Source organism: Leucopleurus acutus (assembly GCF_964270905.1).
Source record: "Leucopleurus acutus genome assembly, chromosome: 12".
NCBI classification, from domain to species: domain Eukaryota; kingdom Metazoa; phylum Chordata; class Mammalia; order Artiodactyla; family Delphinidae; genus Leucopleurus; species Leucopleurus acutus.
Window position 1 is genome coordinate 74,233,487 of NC_139154.1, and position 23,659 is coordinate 74,257,145.

Here is a 23,659-nt window from a genome sequence, read left to right on the forward strand (position 1 = left end):
CAGGGTTGATTGATAAACGTGGAGGAAGTATTAGAACAGAAAAATCATCTTTTGCAAACTTAATGGTAAAGAATAAATCAATCAAGAACCATCAATAGATACTAAATCTAGGGAGGGAATTTTGATGGAGGGCAGGATATTTACATGGTCTTGAAGTGTCACCCATCAGACTGCTTATTAGTTGTCAGGAAGGAAGAAAGATAGTAATTATACAATAAGGAAATCAGGAACCACCTTGACCAGATGGTGTAAATTAAACCTCATCAATGAGGGACTGATGAATAGTAGGTACCTCCAGATTGCTATGAGCAGGGCACTACATTATCTTCATTTTGGCCATGAATCCACAAACTTAATCTAATCACTAAGAAACATTAGACAAAACGCAAAACAAGGAACTTTCTATTAAAAAGGAAGAAGGGAAGGGCCTGTGTTCTTTAAATATGTTACAATCGTAAGAGATAAAGACTGGAAATGTCCCAGATTAAAGGAGCCAAAGGTAACATAACTAAATGCAAAACCTGGCACTAGACTGGACCTTGTAGTACAGGACACTACAAAGAACATTATTAGGTCAACTAACACAACTAGAATATGGATGGTAGATTAGAAAAAAGTATTGAATGAATGTAAAATTTAGAAAGTTAATAGCTGTACTGAGGTTATGTAAGAGAATATCCCTTTTTAAACTAGGGGTAAAACAGAATGTATATAACTTAGTCTCAAATGGTTCAAGAAAAAAAGGATATACTGTATCTATGTATCCATTGTCTAGTTATCTATAAAAAGAGAGATCATAAATAATAATGTAAATGGAGAAATGTTAGTAAGTAAATTTAGATGAAGAGTATAAGACATTCTTTGTACTACTTTTATTTTTGCAATTGTTTTTAAGTTTGAACTTATTTCCAAATGAAAATTAATTTTAAAAAAGCAATCATCCTTTTTTTAAAAGAAACTCTCTAAATGAGACCATAAGTTTAAAAAAAATTCTGCTTAATTCCAGTCAGAGAAAAATTTAGCATCCAATGTATCATAAACCCTCCTTTAGCATAGATTGGTCTTTCAGTTTAGTTCTGAATAAACCTGAATGTTTCTTTTCACTGAGTCACCCATGGCCAGTCTCAAATCCATCTATGTCCCTAGCTTCAAGTGAATAGCTTGAATAGCTTCAGTTTCTACATACTGACCATAATACCCACACATACCCACCTGCCCCAAAAATACCAAAACAGGGTCTGGAAAACTTTTATTATATTTATATAAATGAACAGGTCTATGTGTTTACTCACATTTGCTAACTGTAGCTTTTATAGAAGCATCTCTTTGTGAAGCCATTCCTAATATTCCAAGGTAGAGACAGCCTCTCTGTGCCCTTAGTATGTGTTGATGATCTTCCACTTCCAATCATACACTTATATCCCTAAACTGTCATTATATGCCAAACTGGGACTTCCATGCATCATCTGAGAAAAAGATTTCAGCTGTCATCTGGTAGTGCTCCCTATCAGTTAACTATTCTTTTCAGTAGTTTCACTATCTGGGTCTGTATTTAGTAGTATAAATTTAAGCAATTATTAGAATATTGTAATTATACATTTATATTTAAAATGAGTGGAAAGTGAAAAATTAAAGTGCCAGTGATAATATATTTTAAACAAAAATGGAAACCATCAGGGTACTGAAAGCATAAATCTTTAGCCACAAATTTTTTTAAAAGTAAATAAAAACATATATGAAACGCTGAGCCTCTAAATAATGACGTACAGTGAAAGGAAAAACAGAATCAATGTTCATAATTATGAACTGAGAAAAACCAGTATTTACATTTCATTGTTAAGAATACAGTTTGACAGAATTCCCTGGTGGTCCAGTAGTTAGACCTCGGTGCTTTCACTGCTGTGACCTGGGTTCAATCCCTGGTTGGGGAACTAAGCTCCCACAAACCACATGGCGTGGTCAAAAAAAAAAAAAGAATACAGTTTGATAAAATACCCTTATTAAGGGAGAAGACTAGTATTCATTTTTCTCATAACAAATTTTATCCAAAACTATCAATAAGGCATCAATGTCTGCATCAATAATACCTTGCTCATCTCCCTTACAAAATCAGCCTTTCTTCCCAAAATTAAAATTGAATTCTGCCTACAAATTTCATTTTAAGAAAACAAGGGAAACAAACAGGAGATAATAAATTATCTGAGCAAGTTTTATTTATTATTTAATACTTATCAATACTTTCAGGTTTAAATAAGAATAAGAATCAGAATTACTGAATCTGATTCAGTAATAAGAATCAGAAAATTTTTTAAAATACCTAAATATATCATAATCAAGGATGTAGAAAATCGTTAACCATCTGAGAATAGGGATTACCATTATAACACCTTCCCTCCCTTCTGACAAATTCTCAATCCTTATCTTAACTGAGCTCTCTAGTATTTGATAATGTTGATCAATTCCTCCAACTTTAAATCTTCCTCTTCCCTCGGCTCCCCCTAGTTAATGTCTGTGGCTTTAATTACAATCTCTGAGCCCATGGTAAATACACACATACGGTCAAGGTCTCTCTCAAGAGCTTCATGTTTAATACCCATCATTCTTGGATGTCTCATAGGTACCTTAATTACAATATATTCAAAACTGAGTTTTTTATTTTCTCCCACTTTATTTTCTCATGTTTCCTAACTCAGTTTCTCATACTGCCATGTATCTGCACATACAAGAAACCCAGGTTTCCTAGAGTAAGCTTTAACTCCTCCCCTTAACCTTCAGGTCCAATTCCAATCAAACACTAAGTACTATGTCTCCATGCTCATCCCATTGCCTTACGTTCATAATTTCCTCTTTCTTCAATTACAGCAACTCTAAACTGGTCTCTGCCACCAGTACTACCTATCTCCAATGCATAAGTATATTCAGTAAATACACAGTAATCATCTAAATTAGAATGCTAAATAAAAAACACATGTACAAATCACTTTACACAAATCAGATATGTGGGAAGTGTAGAGTCAAAAGAAAAAAATGAGAATTAGTACTTTTCAGGAGAATTAAAAATAGCATACCTCAATTTATACTTTTCAACAAAACGTCTAATACTCAATATGCTTAACTTTATACCTTTTACTGGAAATTATTGCATTATATTGAAAGATCAGAAACAGGTAACAGAAATGTTCTTTCGTCAAAATTTTTAAATGAAGATATTTCTGGGAAAACAAAAGTAAACACATCTGAAAATATTTTGTTTTAATACCTCTTGCTCTTCATGCTATCAGGAAACACTAAAGCAAAAGAAGGGAACAGACACTGAAGCCAATTCTAAAAAAAGTTTTTTCTAGTTCCATGGTGCATAAAAATGACCAACAAATAATTGTGTGGAAAAGCTAAGAGCAAGGATGCGTGATGAGTGCAAGAAGGCTAGAAAAAGCACTAAAATCTTAAACTGAGACAGTAAAAAGAATTCTTATCAATGTGATATATCAGACACTATAAATGTAACATACTACACAAAATGTAGTGGAATGTTCCATAGGTCAAAAGGTGGCAAGAAAGCACAAAATAAGGTATGGATTGATTACCTGAAGTTTTACTCAGCTCTGCTGAAAACATAGCAGATGGTGGTCTGTACTCTTTTTCTGTACCAGAAGGAAGTTTTTTCTCAGCTTCTTTCACAAGAACTTTGGGTTTAACTATACTGCCTATCCCTGTTTGAGCATCCAAAGCAGAAACATCTGGAGGCAGTAAGGGCACCTTTGAAATATCAGCCCTATCTTTGGAGAATTCATCTGGGACATGAACTTTTTCTTCATCTTTAGGCTGTACACTCTTGACAGAAACTTCATGGGGTAATTCTGAGCAAGGCAACGACCCAGCTCCATCCTGGACACTAGCAACTTCACTTTTGTAGGATATTTCTAGGTCACTGTATTCCCTGGCTAATGTAGGAGAAGAATCTGTTTTAGAACTGACAAATGTAGGGAACTCATCTATAATCTCAATTGGAGATGAATCTGAAAATGTTTCACTCTCTCTTATTTTTGCTTCCTTAGCAATGTATAAGCCATCATTTGAATAAACTGCAGTATTGAGCTCCTCCATCTGCAAAGGAATTTTCTCCTTTTGGATCAATGTTGAAACTTCATTAGATGATAAGGTATCTTTTGTGGTACCTAAATTGGGCTGAAAAGATTCCAAATACGGCTTTCCCCCCTCAGGTGGTGGTGAAGCACTAAGTTTTTCCTTATTTTCATGTTCTATCATTGATTCAGATGAAGTTTCAATGAGATTTTCTTTTACAAGTATCACAGCTTCATCTTGTTTTTGTGGAACTTCAGGAATTGAATCATCACTAAATAAGTCAACTGGTTCAGAATCAGGTGAGGAATCTTCAACTAGCTCAGAATGAGTGGGCACCAGCTGTGCAACTTTTGCTATTTCTGAATAACTAGAGAAATCTGGAGTTGTTTCAGTAGAGAGCTTTGTTTCTTTAATTAAATCACATGCAATAGATATATAAGGAGCTTCTGTTTCTTGAACAGCTACACTAATACTTTCAGCCTCTTTAATTTCTTCATTCATTCCTGATACTTTTTTTAGTGATACATTCATGGCCTCTTCATATGGTGGGGGATTTTCAGGCTCAAGTTTTATGCTTTCATAATTAACCGAAGGAGGAGCTTCTAATGGTGATGAACTGAGCTGCACTGCAGAAGCACCAGCACTAGGAACTATAGAATTTAATGGTGCTTCCATGACAATGTCAGGCAAAACTGGTGAAGGAGTAGCTTCAGATTCTTCAAAGGATGGGCAAAGCTGTGCTACAGGGTAAAGTGACTCCTGCATAGCTTCTGAAGTTTGAACCAAGTCCATTTTTGTTTCAAAGGCAATTTTTGTACCTGTAGCTTCACTCAATTCACTTTCACATGCTTCCTGTACTAAATCTGGGGTTAGACCTTCATGCATGTTTGCCACTACTTCCTCAGTCACCTCTGATAAATGATCTGTTGTGTCATAATCTGTCTTAGAATCCTGTGTTGCCACAAGGAAAGGGTTTGATGTTTTGGCACTAGCATTCTTCTCTGTTACAATTTGGGCCTTTTTTTCTTCTATTTTTTTTTCATCTGTCTTATTTTCTGAAGTATGATCTTCCAACAAGGGAAAAATGTTTGCTGAAGGGTTAAAGGGAGCACATGTGATATATGCTCCTGAACCATCTTTTATAGCTTCTGGTGTACTAGGAAATGAAGTATCATCATTACTACTTTCACTATCTTTTTCACGATTTGTTTGTTCAAGGCTATCTGAAAAACGTTCCGTATCCACTTTACCTTCCAATTTGCTCTCTATATTACCTCCAGCAGCCAAAACATCACTATCTTGCTTATAAGTATCTTTTACTTCCCATACTTGCTCAAATGGTTTGAAGTCTGCATATTCCTCCCTCATAGGAGCTTCTGCTACAATTCCCTTTTCATTAAAACTATCTTTTGTTTTTTCTGGAGACATAACTCTATCCTCTTCTTTAACTGATTTGCTAAGGACTATCGGTAACTCTTGCTGAGTACGAAGGATGTTATTCCTGACTAAGTCCTCTTCTTCATCTTTATTCTTCACAATTATTTCTTCCCTAGGATTTGCTACTGTTATGGCAGATTCTGCTCTTGGAGAGCCACTGAATGATGATCCCATTTCTGAGTATTCCAATTCTGAAAACTCTGGTAAATCTCTGTCTACAAATGGTTTTTTTGCCTTCTCTGAGAATTCTTTAGAAGCTTCATCTGAAATTTCTCGAAGTGTTCCTTCGGTAGGTAGTACTGCTGGTAAATTACCAAGGTATTCATGTTCTTTAAAAGAAGCAGCTGAGAGAGGAGCTAAGGAAGGAAGAGAAGCAGCAGTTTCAAGCAGGACAGATGGAAAATCCTCTTGACCAGCAGAAACAGTGTTACCTGGCTGCTCCTTCAAATCCATAATTTTTTCTGTGACCATGGACAGAAAGGAAAGTTAGAGAATGCCAGTGTTCTCAGATTTAATGCAAGTTTTATGACAGATTCAAAAATACTGTTAGTAAATACTATTAACTAAAATGCTAAGAACATTTAGTTAATAAATAATAATCAAGTAGACTGAATCATAATTGAAAAATTAAAGCTACTGTCAAAAAACATGTGCATGGCTACAGAGGCTATTATATACTATGCAAAGACATCAAGTCTTTGAGAAAAACCTCACGTACAATTAACTGAGAAAAGCTACCTCTAACTAGTCTCAGAGGAAGAAATGAGGATTTCAGAAGAGAGTTTTGACAGCATAAGAAAGAAAGGGCACTGGATAATTAACTGTCATAGGCTGACATTCTTTTCTATGAAAGCCTGTCAGCTATAAGCAAATAAACTGTACTTGGAAAAAATGACCAGTCAATATATAAACATAAATCAAGGGGCCAAGAATTCCTTACACATTTCCAATTATTAATCAGGTTTCTGCCCATTTCTCTCTTGGACACTGCATATAAAATGCAAATTTCAACTTGGTCAGTAGATAAACATTCTTGGAACCATGCTTATTTTTAGTAAATTCAAACTACTAAGCATAGAGTGAACATAACTAAAGAATTAAAGTTAGAATACACAGAGGATAAAAGGCTAGCAGAAAGAACTTGCCTGCAGAGGAGTGTATCACAGGCTCAGATGCAGCAGGAAGAGCAAAAAGTGTCTCATCTGAAAAACAAATAGAATATAACCTCAGCAGAAATAAAGACAGAGTTGGAAAGAGACTAAAGAGGAACAAGCAAGGGGTTCAGTTTGTAATGAGTTAACACAAAACTTTATCTACAGAGAAAAAGCCATGATGGAAAGGAAAAAGTAGTACCATTAACCCAGATTAAATTATAATATATATTATAAAATTGATTAAATGATATCTATAGAACCTATCATTTTTCAAGAGGCAAAAACATGTTTATGTTAAAGAAACTGCATGAACCAAAGTGGCTTGAATATACTAATCTTCTTATCTTTTTTTATTGGTATATGTTCAATTTAGAACACTTTCAGAAAATCATGCATATTCTCTACTTGTTATTCTAAGTGATTTACATGATGCAAGAACTCATTTTACTCCTTACAACTCTAATGTTACAAGTGTTGCTGTTAATATCTCATTTAACAGATTAAAAAAAAAAGAGTGATAGACAAGTAACTCACTCAATAGATAAGTAGTGAGACTCAGACAATTCAACTCCAGAGCTCACTTTCTTAACCAATATATGCTGTATGTTATAAATTGAATGTTTGTGTTTCCCATAAAATTCATTATGTTCAAGCCCTAAGGTTCAATGTGTTGTGTTTGGAGATGGGGCCTTTCGGAAATAATTAGGAATATATGAGGTCATGAGGGTGGGACCATGGTCACAGGAAGAGGTCACGTGAGCACACAGAAGGCAGCAACCTATAAGCCAAGAAAAGAGGCCTCAGAATGAAACCTAACTTGCCCACATTTTGATCTTAGACTTCCCAGCCTTCAGAACTGTAAGAAATAAATTTCTGTTGTTTAAGCCACCTAGTCTATGGTATTTTGGTATAGAAGCCCAAGTCAACTAATACACTATATATTGGTATATTAACCTTGTACAATGTCATTTTATACCTGCAGTTGGGAGATCTTGAGCTAAAGATCTTCTGTGGTTTATACTAGAGAAAGGGCTCTAGCAAAAGACAATGTGAAACAGTCTGAGAGATGACAGGAGGTATTCCTTTAGTGTAGAGGACCTAATAAATTTGGACACTTCTATCTGGAAGAACAAGCTAGACAAGGCTGATTAATAGAAAAAAAAAAGAAATCAGAGATGTGGCTATCATGAACATGGAACTTGTCTTCCAAGGGTATTCCTTTTGATGAGTAGGAGAGTTAAATTCATAATGTCACATAAATTTTAAATTCATACTAGGTATGATGTCATATCTAAAGGATTCTTAGATGGGGTGGAGAGGGGAAATCCATTTAAAAGAGTCTCCTATAACCTAGAACAACAGGTTGAATGGGCCACTCATCCAAACCAGTAAGACACACTGCCTTATGAGATTTTATAAAATGTACACATATGTGCACACACTTTTGAAAGATGACTTGTTATGTAATCTTAGTTAAATTACACAGTTCTCGTTTGTAAAATGACAATTTGAAAATTCCTTTCAGCTAAAATAATGAATTATAATGTTGTACAAATGGAGATTTGGGGGTCAAAGAGCAGAACCAAATAATTACACAGCTGCTCCACCTAAATAAAAGGAAGCAAATTCTTAACAAAATGGTTGTCTTTTTCATCTAGACAATATAGTTAAAAGCCAACTAATTTAGAGACAGTTTACTTGTAAAGTGAACTAGAAACATGTTAAAATCAGAGGGAAACCAAACTATATCTAAAACTGTGCCAAAATTTTGAAGTATTTTTTAAAAATATATCCTTATGCGTATCTAATACCAGAATATCTCTTATAATAAAAACTATATTCTGACACTTGGTCAAGTGAGAAAGTTTATAAATTGGTAGTTGAAATATTCACAAATTTCCAAAAAAAAATAAATCCTCATTTTGTAAAATGAGACTCAATCCAAAATTAGCCACAAAACAAGTATTCCATTTCTAAAAGCACTTAGAAAAAAATCCAGAAGAGGTCATTACCATTTTGCCTTCAAGAAGAAGAGAGTTGCTCAGGGACTCCTATTAAGGCCCATCATGAATCATGGGATCAAACTGCCTGGGTCCAAACCCCAGATCCATCACATATTACACAATATAAATGTGTAACCCTGAGAAAGTTACTACTTAGCCTTTCTGTGCTTCATTTCCTCATTTGCCAAATAAGAGTAACTACCTCAAAATGTTGTGAGGGAGGGAAGGGGAAAAAAGAAACAATTTGCCCTAAGTCACAGAGCTAGGAGGCCAGAGAGCCAGGATTTGAATAGGTCTAACTCCCAAGTTCATGTGGTGTATCCTATGCACGAGTGCAATAATAAATTACGTATTCCTACTTTATCAGCCCCATAAATTTGAGCTCCTGAAACAAGAAAAACAGTCACCCAGCAAATACCCTGTAATTATCCAAAATATTTGACTGATTGTTTGCTTTTACTTCACCATATAACAACATTTATAGAGATGTTAACGATGGCCAGGCACATTGATTTCACATGGTCTTTTTTTTTTTTTTTTTTTGCGGTACACGGTCCTCGCACTGTTGTGGCCTCTCTCGTTGCGGAGCACAGGCTCCGGATGCGCAGGCTCAGTGGCCATGGCTCACGGGCCCAGCCGCTCCGCGGCATGTGGGATCTTCCCGGACCGGGGCACGAACCCGTGTCCCCTGCATCGGCAGGCAGACTCTCAACCACTGCGCCACCAGGGAAGCCCCACATGGTCTTTTAATACTCCAAACCACCCTGTAAAATAGGTACTACTGTTATCTTGATTTCACAGATGAGGAAACAGAGGCATAAAAAGGCTAACTTCCCCAGAGTCACAAAACTAAAAAAAGTGATGGATCTGAGACTGAATCCATAGTTTACCAGTCCATGCTCTTTCCTTTAACTGCTCTGCAGTACTTCTTTTCTAGACTTTACTATATAAATTTAGAATTTGAAAATGACTAATAAAATTAACGATGTCAAAAGAAAATTTTGATCAACAATACTTATATATCACAAAAGCTACCAAATTCTAAGGCTAAAACACCTAAAAATTATCTATTTCCTGTTCTGAAAAAGAATTACTGATTTTCATCTTCCTTTTTCTGCAAGACCCTCACTTTCACAAGTGAATAAACTATTTTATAATAAGGGATGCTATATTAAGTAAAAAATAAAATGTTCTGAATTACTGAGATATGTTACACATACACTTACATTACTGGGCTTACAAAAACGGTAAACAACTCCCCTTCTTTCTATGATCTACTCATAATGCCAAATTCTAACTACTGAACGAAATTAAAACCTTAATCATCAATCTCATTTGTACTATTTGAACAGACAGCCAGAAGAAACAATAAATATTAAGGACTTAATTATATATATCCACACTAAGTAAAAACATAATGTCATATTACAAAAAAAAAAACAAGTTTTCACTAAATAGGCAAAAGGGAAGCCAGAACTCTATTACGTCTCTCCTCTACAGCCATCAAAAAGGACAAGTCTATACATTTTTCTTGCTCGAAAACATTTAAAAGCTCCCAGTTACATACTGAATTACACCAAAAATTCTTAGTCAGATATATAAGGCCCTGCACTATATGGCCCCAATTTAACTGTCTAAGCTTATCTCAACATCTCCTTACATGTCATCTATGCTAACAAAATAAACTTCTTCCTAACCAAACCCATGCTTCCCCCTCTTGCATATGAATGCTGACATCCACTAATGCTCAAATTCACCATATTCAGCCTCACTAACTCTCTTTGTAAAACCTACTCATTCTTACCTTATTTTTGTTAATCTTCTACATTTCCAGGTACCTAAGCTCAGAAAATAAAGCAACTTATTCAAAGTCACATAGCTTAGTTAATGACAAAGCTAGAAAATAATTTAAACTATAATCATATATATATTTATTTCCTTATTACCCTCAGTAAAATGAATAGAATCACTGAACTGCATATAATGACAGTATGAAAGATTTCCAAATGATCTATTCCTCATGTTGGCCCTAATGCTAGATTCTTTTCCTTACCTAAGCCTAAAACTAGAATATAAGTTTCGATTAACTGCCTCAGGGCTACAAACTGTGAACGCTAATTACTTCCACCACACAAGAATCAGTTGCAAAATTAAAGTTCACTGGAGAAATTTTTTTTTTTTTTAGTAAATCACTTTTCAAGAAAGTAAAACTGGCATTATCAGTTTTGAATTTACTACTGGTCAATTCAAAAAATATATATATGCTATCACAATCTCACCAATGTCCACACACTCTTATACCGAGTATTTTCCTTGACACGTTCATTTCAAAACCTGTTTATCAACCAAAAGTATAAGTGGTCAGGGCTTCCCTGGTGGCGCTGTGGTTAAGAGTCCACCTGCCAATGCAGGGGACACGGGTTCCAGCCCTGGTCCGGGAAGATCCCACATGCCCCGAGGCAACTAAGCCCATGGGCCACAACTACTGAGCCTGTGCTCTAGAGCCCGCGAGCCACAACTACTGAAGCCCGCGTGCCTAGAGCCCATGCTCTGCAACAAGAAAAGCCACCGCAATGAGAAGCCCACGCACCACAACGAAGAGTAGCACCCGCTCGCCGCAACTAGAGAAAGCCCACACGCAGCAACAAAGACCCAACGTAGCCAAACGTAAATAAATAAATAAAATAAACTTAAAAAAAAAAGTAAGTGGTCAGTAAAATCATATCTAATTTATAAAACAAGAAAAATAAACTGCACTTTAAAATCATAGAGAAGAACCTCTGCTTCTAGCCATGAAAGTAATTTTATCACACTAACCCTTCCAACATAAACAACTATAAAACTGGGCAAAATATATGAAGCAACTGTCCTGAGACACTGGACCACAGGCAGAAGTGTAATTCCTGAGAAGAGGGAAGCACACCAGAGGAATGCCCTGGCTTTCCATCTGAAAGCACTTTCTGTCAACAGCTCATGGCAGAGGAGCCCAAGGATACTGCGCTCTTGGTGAGCAGAGGAAGCTGTTGAGTTGTCTGGGATTTGTGGGGCAGGGTGACATACAAAGGAAAGTTTCAAAGAAAAGGTGCTCCAGAAATCTAGATAGATGTTCCCTTTAAACATTTGGCTGAATACAATGCTGCACATATAGATCACAAGACTTACCAAGACCCAGCAGACAAATCTATGATAGAGTTGTGAGCTGAATGGATATTCTGGAGGCCAGACTGTTCTGGAAGACCTGACCTAAAATTCTGGCCAGTCAGAGTGGAGAGATCTCATAAACACCCCAAGCATAAAAGTGAGATTCCAGAAAAGGTACACCTTAAGAGTGGGACTACTATAACCCTAAAGTAAGGGATACTCTAGACCAAGAGTCAGCAAAACATGGCTCATGGGCCAAAGTTGTATTGGGAGAAAGTCATGTCCATTCATGTGATGTATTGTCTATGGCTACTTCTGCATTATAATGGCAAACATGAGCAGTTAGATAGAACCTGTACGACCCACAAGCCTAAAATATTTACTACTTTGCCCTTAAAGAAAAAGTCAGCCAGCCACTGCTCTATACCCACCCTAACTTTAAAGTCAAGACTTAAAAAAGATCAAGGTGATTTGCCAGCAAATCAATTGCCTTCCAGAACAAAACTATCACCACATCCATGACAAGCAGTATAAAATAAAAAACTACTGGACATGAAAAGAAGAAAATTTGAGCATAAATAAGAAAAAACAGCCTATATAAACAAAAAGAAATAGTGTAAATGTTGGATTAATGAATATTAAAATGGAAATTTAAACAGCTTTTAAAAATTCCTAAGTATGTACAGTAAAAGATAGACATAATGAGTGAAAAGAGAGTCTTGGTAGAAAAACATGGGCTAGAAAAAGAACCAAATGGAAATGCTGTAACTGAAAATTACATTAATCTAAAGAAAATTTCACCAAATGAGCTTAAAAGTAGATTGGACAATGGAGAAGAAAAGATCAATAAACTTAAAGAGCAACAGAGAGAAAATATCCAAACTGAAGCACAGCATGAAGAACAAAAAGCTGGGGGAAAAAATGAACAGTCTCAATGACCTATGAGATAATCAAGCAGTTAATGCATACATAACTGGAGTCCCCCCAAAGACAATAATGACTGAAACAAGAAAAAAAAGTTTTAAGATATAACGGCCTAAAATTTGAAAATAGTGATAGAAAATACCAGCCCACAGATCCAAGAAGCTCAATGAACCACAAGCAGGATAAACACAAAACCACAAAGAACTACACTGTAGAAGCCAAACTACTGAAAACCAAAGACAGAGAAAAATCTTAAAAACAGAGGGAAAAGGCAGGTAAACAATAAGAATGACCTGACCTCTCACTGAAAACAACACAATCCAAAAGATAATAAAACATTCTTTAAAATGATGAAAAAAACTGCAAACCTAGAATTGCATGCAGTCAACCCTCATAATCTGATTCCTTCATTTGCCAACTGGCCTACTCACTAAACTGATAAACCCAAAATCAGTACTTACAGCGCAGGCACATGCAGAATAGCCATACATTCCAGTCCCCCAACATATGTTGCCAGGTGAGGTCAAACAAGGCAACCCTATTCCTTCTTGTTTCAGCTCACATACAGTAAACAAGTATTCTTTTAGCAGTCTATTTAGTGCCCTACTGTTTGCATTTCTGTGCTTTCTGTTGGTATTCTGATATGGCCCCTAAGCACAATGCTGAAGTGCTGTCTAGTGTTCTTAACAGCAAGAAGGCTATGATGTACCTTACAGAGGAAACGTGTGTTAGATAAGGTTCATTCAGACATGAGTTATAGTTCTGTTAGCCATGAGTTTAATGTTAATGAGTCTACAATATATATCAAATAATATGTTTCTTTAAATAGAAACACACTTAAAACAAAGTTATATACTGACGAGTAACAAAAATGTTATGACTAAAGGTTCACAGGAACCTAACCCTGTATTTCCCCTAGGGACAATGATTCAGTATCTGCTAATTCAGTATTTTCTGTGACTTTATAGACCATAACCACCACAAATAACAAAATTGACTGTATTCATCAAAAAATCCTTCAAAAGTAAAGCTCAATTAAGATATTAACAGACAAACAAAAGCTGAAAACAAAAGCTGAAAGAAATCATCACCAAGGGACCTGCACAATAAGAAATGTTAAATGAAGTTCTTCACAATGAAGGAAGAAGATGCCTGATAGAAACCCAAATCTTCATGAAGGAATGAAGGGCAGAAATGGCAAATGTATGTGTAGATACAAAATATTCTCATTCCCTAAGTTCTTTAAAGAAATGGTAAATATATGAGTAGATACAAAGTATTCTCATACCTTAATTTCCTTCAAGAATAATTGACTTTTGAAGGTATACAAATTTGGAAAGAAGCAAACTGTCACTGTTTGCAGATGACATAATATACATAGAGAATCCTAAAGATGCTACCAGAAAACTACTAGAGCTAATCAATGAATTTGGTAAAGTAGCAGGATACAAAATTAATGCACAGAAATCTCTGGCATTCCTATACACTAATGATGAAATATCTGAAAGAGAAATTAAGGAAACACTCCCATTTACCACTGCAACAAAAAGAATAAAATACCTAGGAATAAAAAAAAAAAAAACAACTGACTTTTGAAGCTTAAATAATTACAATATATAATAATATATGTAGAAGTAAAATGTAAGACAATAAAAGCACAAAGGATGGAAGGAATATGTAGAAGTACAAAAAAAACAGAAGCAGATGGGACAAAGAGAAAAGAGACTTAAATGGGGACTTCCCTGGTGGTCCAGTGGTTAAGAATCCATCTTACAATGCAGGGGACGCTGGTTCAATCCCTGGTGGGGGAACTAAGATCCCACATGCTGTGGGGCAACTAAACCCACACGCCACAACTAGAGAGAAGCCCACGCACCGCAATGGAGGATCCCACACGCCACAGACTTAAATAGACTTAAGTGAATCATATTAATAATTACACTGGGGGCTTCCCTGGTGGCGCAGTGGTTGAGAATCCGCCTGCCGATGCAGGGGACACGGGTTCGTGCCCCGGTCCGGGAGGATCCCGCATGCCGTGGGGCGGCTGGGCCCATGAACCATGGCCGCTGAGCCTGCGTGCCCGGAGCCTGTGCTCTGCAACGGGAGAGGCCACAACAGTGACAGGCCCGCGTATGGCCAAAAAAAAAAAAAAAATTACACTGAATGTAGTAAACGGCCCCAATTAAAAGGCAGAGGTTTTCAGGCTAGATAAAAACCCTACTATGTGCCACTTAACAGGACACACACTTTAAACATAAAAACACAGGTAGATTAAAAGTAAAAGAATGTAAAAGGATATATGATCCAAGCACTTATCCTACAAAATCTGGAATGGCTATACAAATGTCGAGCAAAAGTAGATTCAAACACAAGGAGTATTATCTTGAGATTACCAGAGGTAAAGAGGGGCATTTGATAATGAAAAAGGAGTAATCAGACATAACACTAAATAGATATAACAACACTAAAGGTATAATGGAAGTACATGAAGCAAAAACTAAAGAGAGACAAGGACAAATCTACAAATATTATTTAAAAAATTTAACACTCAACTCTCAGTTAATTGATAGACTGGACACACATGCACATAACACACACACTCAATAAACAAGGATATGGATGATTTAGACAACACTCCAATGAACTGACTTTTATAGAGCACTACAACCAACAACAAAATATACATCCTTCTCAAGTACACATGGAACATACACCAAGATAAGCCATTTCCTGGTCTATAAAGCAAATCTCAATAAATTTAAAAGGACTGAAATCATGCAGCGTATGTTCTTTGACCACATGAATTAAATTGAAATCAGTAAAATAGAATTCTGGAAAATGCCCTAATGTTTGGAAATTAAACACACAATTCTAAATAACTCATGGATCAAAGAATGTATCACAAGAAAAATTAAAGAATAATTTAAATCAAATGATAATGGAAATCTGCAGGATACAGCTAAAGCAATGCTTAGAGAGAAATTTATAGCTCTAAATGCTTTTAGAAAAAAGGGTTAAATTCAAAGTTTAAAGCTTCCACCTAAGGAAACCAGAAAAAGAGCAAGTTAAACCCAAATAAGTAACAGAAAATAAATAACAGCAGAAATCAATGATATAGGAAACATGCAAACTACAGAGAAAAATCAATGAAACCAAAAGTTGTTTCCTTGAAAAGATCAATAGAATTGATAATCCCTAAAATGATCAAGAAAAAGAGAAAAATAAGTATTGGAAATAAAAGAGGGACTATCACTATAAATCCTAAAAAATAAGAGAATATTATGAACAAGTTTATGCCAATAAATTAGACACTTAGGTGAGCGTACAAATTCCTTGATGTCCACTCATCAAGATGAAATAGTCAAGTTCCTTGAATGGCATACATTTCCAAAACTGACACAAGCAGAAATAGAAAATCTGAATAGCCTTATATCACTTAAAAAAAGAATACCCATAATTTAAAACCATCTCCACAAAGAGAACTCCAAGGCCAGATGGCGTCATTAGTAAATTCTATAAACATCGAAGGATGCTTATGAAACTCTTTCAGCAAATTAAGGAAGAGCAAGCACTTCTCAAAATGTTTCACAGACTTATGCACTAATACCAAAACCAGACAAGGCTATTACAAGAAAATAAAAATACAGAAAAATATTCCTTACACAGGCATGCAAAATTCTTTAACAAAATATTAGCAAACTGAATCGAGAACTTAGTAGAATAATAAAACTCTCAATAACTTAATAATGATGGTGATTAGTTGAGACTGAAAAGTTATAAAGGCTATTTGTGAAAGAGATTTATATGATAGGTTTAAACCCCCTTAGAACAAAGATGAACAGAATTTTAAACAAGTAAATTCCCTTCTTTTCTGAAACCAAAGACTCCAGTAGATTAAAAAAAATTTTTTAATGCTTTAGGTCAGCTTCACCTAGGGCTGTCAGAACACCGAGATAAATAAATTTAACAATGGCACCTTCCAATTAGTCAAATTTACAAGTCAGTCTATAAAGTTGGGGATGAAAAAACAAGCGATTTTCTTTCTCTTTTCACAAAGGCAGCTGACGGAACATAAATATATAATTGGCCCTATAGTACAACCACAAGAGTCCTCTGGTTTTAAGACAGCAGAAAATACTTTACGGGTGGGGGCTTGTATTTGTTCCTAATCTCCTACATGTACCTCTCATAACTACGATCTCTACTCATCTTTTTGTCCCCGTACTCCGCCCTAAACCTGGTTAAAAAAAAAAGTGTGCTAGTTTTTTCTTAATATTGAACTTCCAAGGGACCACCAATATAACCAGACTATTGCCAAATCTGTTTGAACAACAAAACTTTATAAGCCTTCTTCATCTATGGTAATAAGAACAAGTCATTAAAGATATAATGTTTTTTTTTAAACTAGAGGGCCACCTAAGCAAAGGACTCAGGGACTGCTAAAAAGATAATCCAATATTTAGCAGCTTACAGCTCCTACTATAAGAGTAGGAGTAGTACCTATTGTTTGGCATTATCTACCAACATTTTCAATGCATATACCCTTTGGATCAATAATTCCACTTACATGAATTTATCCTACAACGCATATATCCTACAACACATATATATACTTCTATGCATGTATTTGCAAAGAGGTATATATAAAGGTGTTCACAGCAATGTTATTTACAACAGAAAAAGCTGAAAGACAACCTAATTAACCATCAATAAGAGACTGATTAAATAAAATAGGGTACATCCATATACCTTGTATATGTAAATAAATTAATGCTTTAATTCAAAAGAGTTGGGATATTTTTTTTCTTTTTGGCCACACCATGATGCAGAACTTCCCTGACCACGGAATGGAACCCATGCCCCCTACAGTGGAAGCATAGAGTCTTAACCACCGGACCGCCAGGCAAGTCCCAAGACTTGGGATTTTTATTTGAGAGAAAATATTGCAGTAATGCTAGAACGATACAGAATATAGATCAGGATTCATCTATAATATTATATTCATTCAACAAATATCTGAGTGCCTATGCCATATCTAAGGCACTGTGCTCAGCAATGCAAATATAATGTCATACAGTCCTTTTCCTCAAGGAAAAAAGGTAATACCGCCCCTTCCCTCAAGGAGCATATAGTCTGGTGAACAGAAATGAGTAAACATACCATTCCCATATATATAGTATGATACATATGATGAGGTAAGAATAGAATGTTACGGGAACACATGAGTAAAGTAACTTAAAAATTAAGAATCACCATTCCAAGAAACAAAAAACCATCAATTTAGATGTGAAATTATCAATTCCCCTTTAGAGTTGAGAAGAATGATGAGGCCACTGGCCTGAGAACACCTTAGCATAAGCAGAGCTGGGTCCTACCATTTTGCATGCCTATGTCCTACATTAGCTAGCCACAAAGGTCACACTCACCCATTTAAACACTGCTGATGAATTATGGTTCTGCCCTTACAGTTCCCATCCCTGGTGCTACCACCCCCAGAGGGACCTTCTAGGGTCTATATTTAGAAACAGGAACAAAAAGTCTCAAAGAATGTACTATAAGAATAGTTCATCTGCCAACATTTACTTCTACTTAGAGGTCCCAGGGAAAAATCAAGAACTATTATCCATTTGGTTGGTACTTTTACCCTGGGCTAGCAAAGAACCTTTAAAATGTGTCATTTAAATTGGGGCCTTGCAACAGCAGTGGTTCAAATAAACTGCTTTTAGGTATATTATGAAATAACTACACATAAAACAGAGTCAATTACTCTGTTTTTTTGTAATAATAGAACAATAACAGAACAATAGAAAATATGTTCCTTTTGGAAACGTTTCATATAACATAGCAAATCTTCCAAGTTTACAGAAATACAGTGCTCAAATAGCATGTTTTCTAAATACTATTCCACATAATTACACATGTATCAAAGGTTCAATATATATTCATCACTTCATTTTAAAAAGGATTTGAGGAAGCTCATGAGTTACTAAAAAGAACTATAAATTTGACACTGAGCTTCCTAGGAACCAATGTGAAATGTAATTCACTTTATCCTTAAGGAGCACACCACTTGTTCCCAACTGTTATTCCTAGTCAAAAAATTAGAAATGGTTAACAAGAGAATTATTCAGAATCTCTAAATTCATCAGTTCCATTCCTTGTTATCATTTTCTAGATTATAATAGGAGGACAGAGGATGGGGAATGGATTATGGCATGACATCCCTTTCTTTAGAGGCAACTACTTCCTGGGAGTGTCACATCACTGTTTACTTGAACTTTATGTTAAGGACTGATACTTAAGATTTAAACTATGTATCACTCAAAATCTTTTAACATTTCTAATATGTGCTCCTAAGCTGATATAAATAATCATATAATAAATGACTTTGTAAAAGACTAATAATTTTTAATCCTTAAGCCATAACCTATACTTATGAGCAATATTCAATTCTATACAAGCTTCCATTGCAAAAACAACTTAGGACAATCTCTGAAATTGATTTAATAAGCATCAACATTCTTTTCTTTGTATTTATATCCATGGCCTCCAAGTCCTATCAACTTTGCTTTCATAAAACGTCTTATTAACCTAACTATAAAAACAGAGATTCAGAGCCAAAAAAAGCATGCTTCCTAGAGTTTCTTATATTCCTCCCTGTATTCCATTTCCACTGAATGAACTACTAATGAACTAGTTCAGGCTCTACTCACCTCTCTCAGAACTACTGTGAAAGATTTCTAAATAGTTCCCCTATTTTTCTTTCCAACTTATCTTGAATATTGTCACCAACTCACTTTTCTAACACTGCTTTCATGATGCCATGCCTCAGTTCAATAATTTTCAGTGGCTTCCCAATGTCTAAAGCAGTAATTCAGAAGGATGAAAAATAATGAAATAACTTTATATTTGGGAAACAACAAAAACATTTTTTGTTTCATTATTTAAATTGCCAAAATTAAAGGCAGCTGTGAATGGCAGAGCATGAATAAAAGCAGGATGATAAAACCCTAATTCCTTATTTGGCATTCAACACCCTTCAGAATCCAGATCTACCACACATTTTCAATCTTAATTAACACTGGCTTAGAACACGTCCAGAGACCAGCTCAATGCCATCCTTTATGAATGTTTGCATATCCTCAGAGCCTAGGTTAACCAACCACCTTTTTAACCTGAAGCCAATGCGTCTCCATGAAAAATGGTCAGCAGGGGAGAGGCTTCAGTCTCACTTCAGTTACTTCATTGCAATGGGGATGCTCCAAGCACAACAGCAAACAGCAAAATTACAACTTACCAAGTAAGGGAAATCAGCGTTTACTCAAAAAATAGGGTAAACAACAATGTTACATACACAACTGTCAGGGATCTACCATATTCACTAACATAAATCCTCTTCCAGTCAGACTGCTCTGTTTCTAACCATGTTCTGCACATTTCTCAGCTCTTTGTCTTTACTCACATTAGTCCTTTTAGTTTCTCTAAGTCTTCAAAACTACATTTCTGCTCCAAAATCCCAATATAAATATTTAAGGAGCACATTTCTAAAATAAACAATATTTTAAAAAGCAAATTTTTTTACCATGGCCTGTTAGAGACCTCAAATGATCTAAGTGTAGTCCACCTCCCCACGCTCACCTTATACCACTCTCCCCCTAGTTTTTCTCTCTAGTCTTACTAGATTCTCAAACATACAAAGCTTATTACTGCCTCAGGGCTTTTGCCTCCTAGGAGCTTCTTGGAAATTTTTTATACCTGCAGCTTAAATCTCCCCTCCTCAGAAAGGCCTCTCTCAGTACCACCCTACCTAAAAAGGCTCCCACACATCTCAGTCATTTTCCACACCACCATTCTGCTTATTTTCCTCATAACACTTAACACTAATCTGCCTTCCTTAATTATGTGCATATTATCTGTACTCCCCCCCACCGGGAACACATGTGTCTTGCTTATTGCTATATGCTCAGAGCCTAGAATAGTGCCTCTTTGTAGGTAATCAATAATCAGTTGAATGAATGAACTCGTTAAGAAACCTAGACTCAGTGAAACGCCTTAACTATCTGTGCCCAAAATCATAATGTTGCTGTATTTACTAAAGGAACTAAACTTTCCAAATAGACAACATCAATACAGAATTAGGGAACTATGTAAAGATAGAGTCGCTGAGTAGGCAATATTCTTTCTCCTTTGTCTTCCAAACTTAGTATTCCAAAAGTCAAAATTCCAAGAGAATGCTGTCACCTCCTGAATCTCCAAGGTTCAAACAACAGAACTCTTTTCTTTGTTTCCATGAAGGAATACAAGATGACAAATTAGTATGCCTTTCTTAATCATTAAATTTATCATTTGTAAATTTCTTATTAATATTTTTCTACCTCAGTTTCTCTAAAATGTGTGTTTTTACCCAGAAAAAGGAAATTTTGAGTTACTCCTCAGATTCTAATATCTTTAGTGTAGTGAATAATGTTTTGAGTAATGTTTTGGGGTATGTCAATATCAAAATGCTACTCAGAAACATCACTATTGGCTTATTTTCCCCACTGTGGAGCAGGAGTGAATTGAAGAAAAAAAAAATTCTTCTGTGATCTCCCACTGAGTTCCTTTTTCTAGAAAAAGAACCATTTCTAAAATCCTACAAGGCTATGACAATTTCTCAGCAGGCTGTTACACTACCTGATTCCTGATTCTTGCCCTTTTATACATAAAAATCCTACTACTAGTGGGACACTTTGTCCCAAAAGTAACAAGCTATTTGTTATTAAGCTAATTAACGTGTCTAATAAGATGAATTCTCAATCTCTAACGAACTTGATTTTTTCTCTTCCAAAATAAAGTTTCCCAAGATGAAAAGGGTAATAAAACAATGTCACTAATAATAACAACAACACACAACCAGATGCTCGTGAATGAAAAGATTTGAAAACTATTCACAGACTATGCAGATTTGTCTCTGCAGACCTAAAACATTACTTCTACGAAGTAGTATTTCTAACCAATAAACGAAAACGTCTGTCTCAAAACATTTCATGAAGTCTCATGGTAAATCTGCCACAAATTCAACTGGCCTATTCCCGATAGGGAATCCACAGGTTTCCCCTTCTTTAGGAATGTCAACCATTTTGCCTTTTCCTTTTTTCTCTACGATTCAATCACGATGCCTTAATAGGCTAAACCTGTCCACCCTAACAGCAATTCCCCTGACCCTGCGGCAGAGCCCCTGGCTGCACTGCGCCCCCTCGGAACACGACGCCCAGGTCCTACTTCCCCGGCTCGGTTAAGCCGGGAGGCGGGGGGAGACGCCACATCACAACCCGGTAAGCTGGGCGGTGGCAGGCCTTCGCCAGAACTCCTCTCCCCAGTTCTCCACGAGTCACACCACTGGAGGCGCTCTCCCCTCACTGCAGTCGGGTCAAAGTGGACGTTCTCCACTGGACCAGAGGGGGGAGGGGGGATGAAGCGCATGGGGCCACCCAAGCCGAGGGAGGGTTGAGGAGGGGGGCCAGAGGTGAATGCAGGCAAAGACCAACAGCAAAACTGCGTCTTTTCCCCAGGAGCAACCCAGACGGGCAAACAAAAGATTAGGCCACCAAGGCCTTCCATCCTCACCCCGGAACCGAGCCAGTCCGATGAATCCGCACCCCTAGTTCCTCGATACACACCCAGCTCCTGCAAGGGGTGGGTTCCTAACTTCCCGGACGCGGTGGAATGGAGACCTGAGAGAAGAACCTGGGAGCGGGCGGGGTGCACTTGTTCCCCGACACCCAGACGGACAATAAAGAACAAGCCCGGGCTTCCTCGACCGCCCCACCCTGCTCCCCGCGGCTCCCACCAGCGGGGGCGCCTTGTCCGCAGACAAAGCCCCCTACGGGCGGAGAGGAAGGCTGGGCGCAGGCTTTGGGGGCTGCGCACAAAAGAGGGAGGGGCGCGAGGGGCGGCGCGAGGCGAAGGGCGCGGCACTCACCCACTGAGCCGGAGGAGCCCCTGCGTTTGGGCGCGGCCGGCGTGGAGGGGGGCGCGGCGGGGGCAGGGGCGGCCGGGATCCACGCGGGCTCCGCCTGAGGGCTCACGTCGGCCGGGGGAGGAGGGGGAGGCCGGGCTGGAGGCTCATCGTCCTCAGAGAGCTGGGAGGGCGAGGTTTTGGTAATGGAGGGTAGGGAGGGCGCTGGCTCCGCCGACGACGCGGGGCTCGGGTCCCAAGACGGCTGCCGCTCCGGGGCGGCGAGGGGCGCTGCCGGCAGGGGCCCCCGGGGCGCCGGGGGCACGAAGTCATTGCCGAAGTCCAGTAGGGGCGCGCCAGCCGGGGTGGCGGCGGCGGCGGGCACTGGGGCCGCCGACAGCACGGCGGCGGGCTTCCTCTCGAGCACCTCCAGCTCCTCCAGGTCCTCGTCCTCGTCCTCGTCTTCCTCCTCCTCTTCCTCTTCGTCCTCGGGCTCCTTCACGAACTGGTACTTGAACGCGGGCTGAGGCCGGGGCGGGCTGTCCGAGGACGAGGAGACCATTGGCGACTGGTCCATGTCTTCCATTGCTGGCGGGGAAGAGATGATGCTGCAGCTGCTGCCTCCGCGGGAGACGCTTCTCCTCACAACCGCGGGCAGTTATGGGGGGTGGGGAAGACTGAGAGGGGCAGGGCCCAACGAGCCGAGGGACCTGCAGTGGCGACGGCTCCCGGAACAATGAGACTGCTCCTCCTGCCTCCGCGCCCGTGATGCGCCACCCGCCCCGTCCCCAGTTGCCGCCGCCGCCGCCGCCGCCCAGACGAGCGAAGAAGAGAGGCCAGCCGACTCTCCGCCCAGTTTGGCGTGACTCACCCTCCTGCCAGGGAGAGGCAAGCACTAACGCGGGAGGAAGCGAGCCAATCGGCTAAGAGGTAGAGTTGACGGGCAACCAGCCGGCCCAACGGAAAAGGAAAAAGACGCA

At 38.0% G+C, this 23,659-nt stretch overlaps 1 protein-coding gene across 1 annotated transcript in view; it reads right to left on the reverse strand.

The window, feature by feature from the left end:
• Positions 1 to 23,445, reverse strand: part of RTN4 (reticulon 4) — a 66,654-nt gene extending 43,209 nt beyond the window's left edge. The window contains exons 1-3 of the mRNA XM_082852364.1: positions 22,704 to 23,445; positions 6,666 to 6,722; positions 3,585 to 5,981 (exon numbers count right to left, since the gene is read on the reverse strand). Of these exons, the coding sequence (XP_082708490.1) occupies positions 3,585 to 5,981; positions 6,666 to 6,722; positions 22,704 to 23,265 (3,016 nt within the window). The 5' untranslated portion in view covers positions 23,266 to 23,445. The remainder of the gene's footprint in view (positions 1 to 3,584; positions 5,982 to 6,665; positions 6,723 to 22,703) is intronic.
• Between the last annotated feature and the right edge of the window lie 214 nt (positions 23,446 to 23,659).